The 10,507-nt window shown below is 35.2% G+C and overlaps 1 protein-coding gene across 1 annotated transcript in view; it reads right to left on the reverse strand.

Annotated features, from left to right (window-relative positions):
• Positions 1-1,053: 1,053 nt before the first annotated feature.
• Positions 1,054-10,507, reverse strand: part of LRCH1 (leucine-rich repeats and calponin homology (CH) domain containing 1) — a 57,738-nt gene continuing 48,284 nt past the window's right edge. Inside the window, exons 16-18 of the mRNA XM_009881103.1 lie at positions 9,911-10,048; positions 9,124-9,201; positions 1,054-1,260 (exon numbers count right to left, since the gene is read on the reverse strand). Of these exons, the coding sequence (XP_009879405.1) occupies positions 1,054-1,260; positions 9,124-9,201; positions 9,911-10,048 (423 nt within the window). The remainder of the gene's footprint in view (positions 1,261-9,123; positions 9,202-9,910; positions 10,049-10,507) is intronic.

Raw genomic sequence — 10,507 nt, forward strand, 5'->3', positions numbered from 1 at the left:
CTCCCGGCTACTGTTTGGTGACCTATTCTGTAAAACCCGGTACGATGGAAAATCTAGAGTCTTCCTAGAGGATCTGTTTTCCTAGCTACATTGTTTTTGTTACAGTTACACAAACAAACAAACATGACCTGCATTTGCACAGGTGATGAAACAGAGACAAGATAGTGACGTGACTTGCTTGACGTCACACGTAAGAATGGCAGATACAGGAATCTAACAGCTTATTCTTAAGACTATCTTATTGTATCACACTGTACTCCATGGCCTTCATCCTCAAACATTCTAAAGTCCTTGGCATATTATGGGTTGCTCGTACCCACTACTAATTTACAATCATCTTTAGGGTGTAATATAGCAAGCGTTTAAGAGCAGTTCAGCGCTGCTTTGCGTGACAGAAGAGAAAGACTATTCTACAGAATCTGGAGGAAAACAACATATAAGTAGGAAAACGTAACTATTCCAGTATGGAATTTAATCAGAACAGTAGAGACGACCAACAATCGTTAAAGTTACAGTATTCTTCTTGATCTAAAGGATTAAAAAAACAACCACGGTAATTTGAAAGATAGTTCTCTTAAGTGCTCTTAACACAATGTATGTTGAGATAATTGGCACCAACTCAGAAAATAGTATGATCTGTTGAAGTGCCACCTCAGTTGCTTCAGTATCTGCAGCAGCGTTCTTGGATTTTCACAAAAAGTAACAGGCTCAGTTCTGTTTAGCTTGTGATACACATCCAGCCTACACCCAAAAGTGGGATAAGAGTAGCTTCACCGCTTTAACACATTTAGTGTGTAGTGTAGGCAACATAAAAGAAAGCAAACTATAAATAAAGAGGTACATAAATTCTTACACTAGAGCTGGAGGGGGGAGAAGAGATGGGACTTGTCTTCAAGATGCTACTCCCCCTCTCCCCTATTGCAAGAGATTAATAAAGATATTACAAGGAAGGGAAGCGAGGGAAAGGGTGAAGTTTGTAAGACAAAGGAAGGAAATAAGTACCTGTAATTTGTCAGAGACAAAGCAGAAAGTTTGTGTGCACATGCGAACAGGTTATGCTGTTAGCACATTCCAGTGATAAGTTATATACATCAAGACTATAAAAAGTATGTGGAAAAGACAAAAGCCTATTAGATCCCAGGAGCGAAAGGTAGAAGTTGATTGTGGGGTTTTCTCCCCGAGGGCGAGCAGAGTGTCAACAGTCTTTCGAATGTGACGAATATCCGACTGCAGGATGTCATACGGAGAGCAGAGGTCAGCCTATCCCGAAGGGCAGCCATTAGAACAGAAAAAAACAGTGCATAAAATTAAAAATACAAAAATAGAAATATATTGATAAATAAATTATCACAATATTCTAGCATAAACATGTAGGAATAGTTTCTTCCTAGTACTGCCTTCGTCACTAGACACCCCAGCTTTATTTCCTCTAAATACTGAAGCTATCGTATAATAACAGCATATTAAGATAGAAGAGTTCAGGCCTTCAAATCCTTTCAAAATTATGCCCAGATTCACGAGGGTGAGGAGGTGCACTGATCCACTTATTCCAATGAGATCCACACACCTTTGTCCACCTGGGCCTTATTCAAAAGCTTAAATGGAACCGGCTGTAAAATCTTCCTTATACAATAGCAAACAGTGGGTTAGAAAGCTGTTAAAAGCACAAGCAGCAGCAATATGAAGTCTCAAGAAAAAGTGCTTAAAGAAATTGTTATAAGTATGCAAAATTCTCTGGTATAATAGATAATAAATAACCTAAAACTTGGTATTCAAATATCATCTTAAATGATACCCTGGGACTGAAACTTAAAAAGTCAATGTAGCACTAAATATACTTAATTTTAATAAAGTATCTAAACTGAAGAATTTGACACTAAATTCCTTAGGTAGCATTTTAAACATTATTAGCAGGTTAGATTCCCATACTTTTTCTGGAAAGTATCGGTGACTTCATGTAGCAATTTACTCTAGACTAGCTATAAAAAATGATAGGTAATAATAATATCAATACGCAGACACAATACTTCACATTAAAATCAAACCAAGCAACAACTAGTACTTTCAAAACGCAAACTCAGATATACCGTTTCACACTGCAAATAAGGCCTTACTATCAACAAAAATGGTGAATATTTACAGAATAAAATCATACGAAGTAGGAAAGAGATCCCCAGTTTCAGAGGAACGCTGTGTTTCTTTAGTAGCTTTTCAGTTTCACTTGCTTAATGAACTGACAGAGCACCCAACAAATGAAGACATGGAAGTTCAGATGTCTGTTTTCTCTGGTAATGCAAAGTTTCAAGGTCTAGTTGGCAATAAATTAAACTTTAAAATATTTAAAAGGCCCTTTTACCCTGAAAAGTGACACGTGAAACTGGAAGAAAGAACTGTCATTCATACAGAAAGAAAAAAGCAATACTTTTTTTTTCTTTTTCTTTTTTGCTTGCCATGCCTGGTTCTATCCTTAACAGGAATTAAAAGCTGCAAAATTCTAATTTTGTTACTTAGGCCAGCAGATACACAGAGGGAGGAAAAACACCCTGCCAAGCAACAACACTGCCATTTTTACAGTCATTTTTCAGATTTTTTTGAAGTCAAAATTCTAGTGTGCTAATAAACTTCAATGCAATCACATTTGGCTTTTTCTAAAGAATGAAAAGTCACAGACAGAACAAAACATGCTGATCTTGTTTAAAAATGGGATAAGACTAGTACTGCATTCAAGAACATCTACATCCACAAGCTGCTTACCAGAGAACCTAATTTTAGGGCAAACAAACTACTCACAGCTATCAACTATGTAATATATTGCACTTTCACCAAAGGCACCAATAAACTCAGAAAATGCTGGATTGATTTTAAAATAACATACAAGGCTTGATTCCTACTTATTGAAATTATATCCCCAAAATAAATATTCAAGATACATTGAACTTAAATTTATATAAAAAATTGATAGAACTTTAAAATAAGGACTTTTTTTTTGTCTAAAAAAACAACCTTCAACAATCCCTACTGCAGCCAAATAGAGAAGGAAGCAATATCAGAGTTTGAGAGTGAGAGCTACTAATAGGTTGAATTTTTACAGAGACTGAAGAACTTGCTAACCAGAGATTAGGATACTGAGCAGTAGGCAGGAGAAGCCAAAGCGTACAAAAACAGCCAACACATGCATAAGGAACTTCCTACGGGAACTGCCATGCTGTGCTTTAGTGAAATTCAGTGAAACCTGGGAAAACCTGAGAAATGTCTGATCAGTTCTGCTTATTTTTGTGTGTTCTGTGACAATAAATAATTTGGTGTTGCATTCACACCTTAAGTAAAATGTTTATATTGTATGTATTTTAAAGTTCAGCATTGTAACTCTAGATAAAAAAAAAAAATATATAGCTTTTCAGTAATGGTGAATGTATTTCCACTTAAGTTACCAGAATTCTACAGAAGTTGTGAAATGAAAATACCAAACGAAAAAATGACATCATGAAATAGTGAAAAAGTATATAACTCTCACCAAAAGTCTCAAAGACCACCCACCCACCCATCCATCACAAGCACTGCCCTTCTCAGTTAGGAGACTGAAATTATTACTAGCAAGAACTAAAAAGATATATATATTTAAGCATTACATTTATGGACTGACTTGTTACGTCTATGACACTACATGATTAAATCATACAGTGCCAAAATCATGCACGCAGAATAAACACGGTAAGACAGAAGTGGAACAACAAAAGCATAACCAGCTGTTTGTGTGCACAAACCACCCTCATTCTACGTGCTCCTGCAGTGACTGTGAGAACAGACAGCATTTCACAACCAACCTCCTCAAATTTTGACCCTGGCAAAAAAAAGTCAAGAGTAAGTTTGCAGAAGTGCATTAAAGAACGAAGTCTGTAGTGCATATGCACTATGCTCAAAACACAAATGAAAGGAAGCTCAGAATTATGCTTTCAGTACTCTAATGGACAGTGTACTGAACCACTTAACTCCATACTGGAGGCCAAATAGTGTACATTGCCGAGCACAGAACAAAACGGAGGAGAAAGGAATCATACCTGATAAAACTTACTGCAACTTCATGGATGTCTCATGATGAAACTACGGAGAAGTAACTGATTACGTGAACTGATCAGAAAACAAGTGTAAGTGGCAATGAAAATACACCTTGCATTAAACTGAGAAACTTGATTACCAGTTGAACAACTAATAGGTGGACAGGAGATAACACGCTTGACATTCTCTGCTTGGTTGCTTCTTTTACTTCGTTCTGCCAGGTTTAGCACACAAAAGCCTCCTGTTTTTTTTTCTGTTCGTTCTACTTAATTAGCAATTCCTACACTAACACAAACCATATTGATTTTTAGAATCGTTCTGGCTGATTTTGCCACATAGTGAAATTAGTTTTGCGAGGAGGTGGCAAGATGTAGTAATAGCTCCCGTTTGCAGGACTCGAAAGTCACAGGAAGGGGCACAACTAAGCCTTTTCTAATCTGAATCTTCAAATGATGATTCCAGATCAAAAAAGCCATTTCTTACCATCACTCCTTTTTGTTCAGTATGTGTACACCAAGAAGCTAACTGAAAATTTGAGAGACATGCCAGAAGTCTCTCGTTCCCACCTGAGAAATAAGTTGTCCCACTAAACCCTGCTGCACCACTACTGACATGCTGGAACACAGAAGCTCCATAAACCTGCTGTAAAAACCACCTGTGAAAGATTTCATTTTATCACTACCTTTTATCAACAGAAATTACCGTTCTAGTATTAATCATGATAGCTTATGTCTGTGGGGAAAGTATTTCTTTCTTTTTTTTAAAAATAACTCTAATTTCTCTGACCCGAGGAGGCCCCATAAAGGGCCAAAAGATGCTCAAGTGTCTAAACTGTTGAGATGTTATATCAGTGTAAGTTGCAGATCATAAAAACTAATTTGTGTCTTTGTGAAAAGACAAATTCTGCATTTTAGCTCACAAACATTGAAAATACTTTGTTGAACTTCTTTTTTGACAAAATGCTTAGAGGGTCCTACTTCTGATATGCCAGATTTGTTCATAATTGAGAACTAGAAGAAATGAAGACCAAAACTTGTGCCTTTCACATAACACATTGCATTTGTTTTGCTTTGTTTTGGTCTAAATCTCACTTATGATTAAGTATCATTCAGCCCACCACAAATCAGTTATTGTTTTTCCTTTTGACAGGAATATCTGTTAACATTACTGAAAGTGCATAAAAAAAAATGCTCTATAATATGAATTACCAAGCATAACAACTACCAAGAATGAAAGCTAAAGCTTAAGTTATTGATTTGCCAGTTAAAATGGGAAAGTCTACTTTGCTACTAGTATGAATACTAGTTCTCATGTGGTAACTGACAAGTTGAAGAAATGTATATGAATATTTTTGTTACTGGTTTCATGGAAGAGCAGTTGAAACCAAAATAATTCCATAACTTTACACACATACTCATGTGATAATAAATCAGGCTCTCTGATCATTTTTAATACCTCTGGGATGAGGTGCCACTAAGAAGAATAAAACTGCATTAGAACTGGTGCGTTTGACACTTTGGAGGTCACACTTAAAGACAAAGAAAAATAAAAGATAAAGGGTTTTTTTTTTTTATTTAAACCCAGAAAAGTGTGAAAGGGTGGGTGTGATATAGGTGGATAAGCATTATAGGCGCTGTCAACTAGTGGCTTCATATGACATTAACAACGTACTCCAGTGAATGGCACCATTGAAGTACTGCATGTCATTCTGAAAACTGCAGTAGGACAGATAACCTTACTTATCACACATCTACTGCAACTTGCTTATTCAATCTGTATCAGCCAAAAATTAGGAGTGTTTGTCATTCTATAACTATTACAGAGGAGACTAGGCAGTTTGAGAGTTTTTAGTTAACAGTGCAAAATAAAGTCTTCTTTTGTAATTTTCTAGGTGACAAAGATTTTACCTTTTCTGTCATACATCTCCTGAGGGGCACAGCAAAGACATTTTCTGAATCTTCAGGCTTTCAGATGCTTACCTGCCAACAACCCTTTCTCATAGCAACCAAAAATTTTGTCTAAAAAATTTATCATTTACAAAGATCTCTGATACCCTGGAATAATAATAAAAAAAAAAAGGCTCTACAGGAAAAGTTAGTGGCAAAACTGGACACAAGGTGCTTATCCAACAATCATCATGCTTTTGGTAGCCTTTGAGTGCAGTTAATAGCCTTGCTGTTTAGTTTCTTATTTAAGGGTCAGAACCATACGCTTAAAACATTCCTTTTGCTTATGATCCAACACAACCCTTCTGCATATGATCAGGAGCACCATATGGCTATTGGCAGAAAATGATTTCAACATGGCACCCATTGTACTGAAATTCTCATCTGGCAGATAATGGCTTTCTGACACCAGCTGGCACACAATTCCAGAATCATCTACATACCAGGTCATTCGAAAGAGATGTTCATGTTCCTGAATTTTGTATTTGCAATTCTTTGGTCAAGGCACCAACTCCTGATGCTTGTTATGACACATTTGGATAAGGATATCAACTGCATTTTTCTACACTTGGATGAAGTTTCCCAGGATCATTCTGGGGAAAGCAATTTTGACCCAAGAATGAAGGCTGAAAGCCACAGAAGTAAAAGACCCTGCACATCAGCACAACACAGTAATTACTTAGCTATCTTCTTGTTTTCATTTTACATAATTTGACAGTGTATTATTCTAAACCCATGGAGTTCAGGAAATAGCACGTACTCTATTCCATTCCATAAATAACTGAAAACAAACCAACAGGAACTATTACAATTTTAAGTCCTCGAAAGAAAAAACAAACATGCAGCAGAATTTCAAGTTAATTCTCAGGAACTAAACATGGACGTATCACAGAAAAGCCTAATACCTATGGGTATTAGGGTCCATAAGTGGAACCTATCACTTTCCCATAAGACGCTTGTTTTAAAAAAAGGAAACAATTCACTGCATTCCTTCTACTGGGTTGACCAGAGGTGGTTAGGTAATGTACAACTCATCAACCTGAAGCAGCATTAAAGACACCATCTGTAGTTCTTCAAAAACATTGATAGTTAATTGCCATACTTGTTAACATACAACTTTGCACTCTTAATATCCATCCCTCCAACATGCAGCAAAGTTCTATCACTGTTCCGCAACATGATGGATTTTCACAATACATAGCAAATATATATATATTTGCAAATTACCGACAGCTAATCAAAAAGAGTACTTAAAATCCATCATAAATTTACAATTGCAAGCCATTCATTTAATGTTTAAGTGAGTGAGTTTTTCCCCTCAAGAAAAGTTAACACTTATTTAGATTCATAAGGATGGTTGTTTATAAATCAGATTGGTAAAATCTGGCTTTGTGCTTAATGTTCTGTGCAATTCTGCATCAAACATACTTTAATAAAATAATTTTAAAAAATCCTAAAAAAAAATCTGCAATAATTTCAATGGAAGCATTAAAGAGGAGGGGAAATAAATATTTTAAAATGTCTATTCATAGAAAAAAAAAAAAAAGAAAAAGTTATTTTCCCAGAAAGCTTACTTACAGAAATCCAAAATAAATAAATAAAAAAACCCCACACAACAAACCTCTGAGCAAAGGCATAGCTTAGGCATCTGTAATATGGCACTGCAAGGATCTTTGTAAATTTTTCTGGTTTATTTCCATTTCTGAAAGATCTCTTGACAACAATGAAAACAGCTCTTGGCCTTTTCTTTCCCAACAGGCTATATCCAGAAAAACCTTACTTGTATTCTAATTCACTGAATAATTTATGATGCATCAGAGGACAATGAATTTGGGGGCCGCTTAAGAAACACTCCATGTCTACAAGCCCAAAGCACTGAGATTTTGATCTTCTCTGAAATGAAATGTTACCTTTAATATGAAATCATTCTAAGATAATAAATTACATAATTACAAGAACTAAATCAACCGTTATAACTTAGAGGCCCAGCCCATAACACTGAATTCTCAAATTACGTTTATGATGTACCATTGGAGTTGTAACACAAATAGCAAAACCGAACTGTTACTTTTGCTGTCCTCCAAATCAAGTGCTAAAACACAGATAAAACAAAAAATTCAAACTGGAATTCTTTCCCATCTTTGCATTACCATCTGCTCCCCAAGGGGGGTGGAGGTGGGGAGATACACAAAATATCCCTTTTTTTCAGCATTCTTGAAACGCATACTAAAAAGAACTCAGACTTAATTATATTGTCATATGTAGGCAAGAGCACAGGGAAAACACATCATGCAATTTTCATGTTTTCAGATTAAAAAGACTTTGTATAGCACTTTTACCTTCTTTTGAGGCCATGTTTTTGAAATTAACTTTCTCTTAATAGGTACTTCTAGATCATAAGGGAGTCTTTGAAATATTCCCAATGAAACTCCAGATTTCATTACATTAGTTATAAAGATATTTTTCCTTATTAATATGAGAATAAATTACATGATGAATGCTGCCATGCTTAAATGAAAAACAGAAACCACCAAGCACTGTAATTTCCCTATTTCCAAATTTTGAAACACTTATATCTACGTTACAAAACAACCTTACTCATACGTACTTTCCATACTTAACACAATGGTTTCCTTCACATCACCGCAGAAGTGTTTCAGTACAAGAGATGAGTGTGGTGTTAGTCACTTTTACAATGCATACTACAAAGTACTTAATATTGTAAAAAAGGAAAATTAATAACTAAAAAGAATTAAGTCCATATTCTAAAAGCACTAGGTGAAAATTCAGTTATATTATATAATGAAAAAAACCCAAACTTCTGCCTAATTACATATTACCTTATTTATTTTCCATGGCGAAGATAAGGAGGTATTGGTGATAATACTGAATTACTAATTGAAGACAAAAGTTGCAATTCTTAAGTGTTATGACGTGAGCCCCTTAAACACACTAAAGTAGTATTAAATCACATTATTTAAATATATATTTTTTAATTCTATGTCTTTATGGCTGAAAAACTGTAGTTCATAAAGTTATGCTTCAGCTTTAATGAAATTCATGTGTTTTGCATTTTTGATGATCTAGGTCCATCTAGAAATGACAGACTTAATTAAATTACCTCTGGTATCCCCAGTTTTCTACATGCATCCAGAAAGTTTTCCACGTTTCTCCTGCATTTGGCCATACTAAGTTTAGGCTGTAAAAACAAGAGAAAAATAGTTTATGGCAAAAGATTTATGGCAAATTTCTCCTGAAAACAATGCATAAAACTCTGTTCAACTTTTTTTTTCTACCACTCTAAAATTACGTTTCAAGAAACGCACACACAGAGATTACATAGATTTTATGTCCTGAAATCTTCAGGTCCTTAGGTTTGGCAAGCCAAGATTAAACCACTACAGCACACGTTTCTATTCCATTCAGTCTGCAGTTAAAAGGAGTAATTTCTACATTTAACCCAAGAGGAAGAACATGCTAATAAGTGCTGCAAGTGCTTTAGTTACATGACATCTGCTAAGCCAGACATTGCTGAAGTTAACCTCGTATTTATTCAATCAACAAACAAGGGGCTAATTTTCTTTTAAAAAGGGTCTCCTATAATAAAATTTTGTAATCATAGGATTTCATCCTGTACTGAACAAAAAGGCCATAATGAAAAAGATTTGATCTGTTGCTAGATTAGAGAGAGGAAGGGTAATTATATATATATACACACACTATATATACATTATATAAAAATTAATGAACATTTGAATTTGTAATAATGTAAATGTTGCTCCTAACAGCAAAGAAAACATATTGAACAGCAACCTGGTTTATGTAACTAAGTATCATTTGGCAATAAACCAGTAATATTTTAACATTCTTCACCGCTACCCCAATGTAGCAAGAAACATTCAACTTACTACTGCTGGTGAAGGTACATGAATACTTCCTACAGACCGAGGACGAACGTGATTAACTAAATGGCAGAGAACTACACCATCCATCAGAGCAGATCCCAAGTCTTCAGGCAAACAAATCTTTAGTCTTGTTTCAATGTTCTGCAAATGAAGAACACATACACACTTTAATATAGAAATGGATGAAGGGGAAAAAAAGGGGAATATATATCCTCATCTTCTCTCATGCTGTAGACACATAGCGAGTTTGGAGTTCTGTTTTACCAAGAAACACACTACCTCTACACAACTAATTCTTTAAAAATTAAACCACTCCCCTCTACTCTATGTTGGTCACTGAATTATGTAAACTTCTTCAAAAGAACTCAACACTTCAAATGCTGCTGTCATAATATGCATTTATTTTTATATGTAGATATAAGAACACATATGGATGCAATTAGCCATGTGACAGTACTACATGTGGCTCCTTGCTTTCACCATTCCCTCAAGTCTTTTACTTACACATCTCAAATTTTCTCTATCAGCAGCACTTTGAATCAGAACTACGTTGTGTTAATAATGACTGTACAAGCAGAGATTAAAAGGCAATCTTTCCCT

The sequence above is a fragment of the Charadrius vociferus genome, unplaced genomic scaffold, assembly GCF_000708025.1.
Source record: "Charadrius vociferus isolate BGI_N301 unplaced genomic scaffold, ASM70802v2 scaffold210, whole genome shotgun sequence".
Taxonomy (NCBI): Eukaryota; Metazoa; Chordata; class Aves; order Charadriiformes; family Charadriidae; genus Charadrius; species Charadrius vociferus.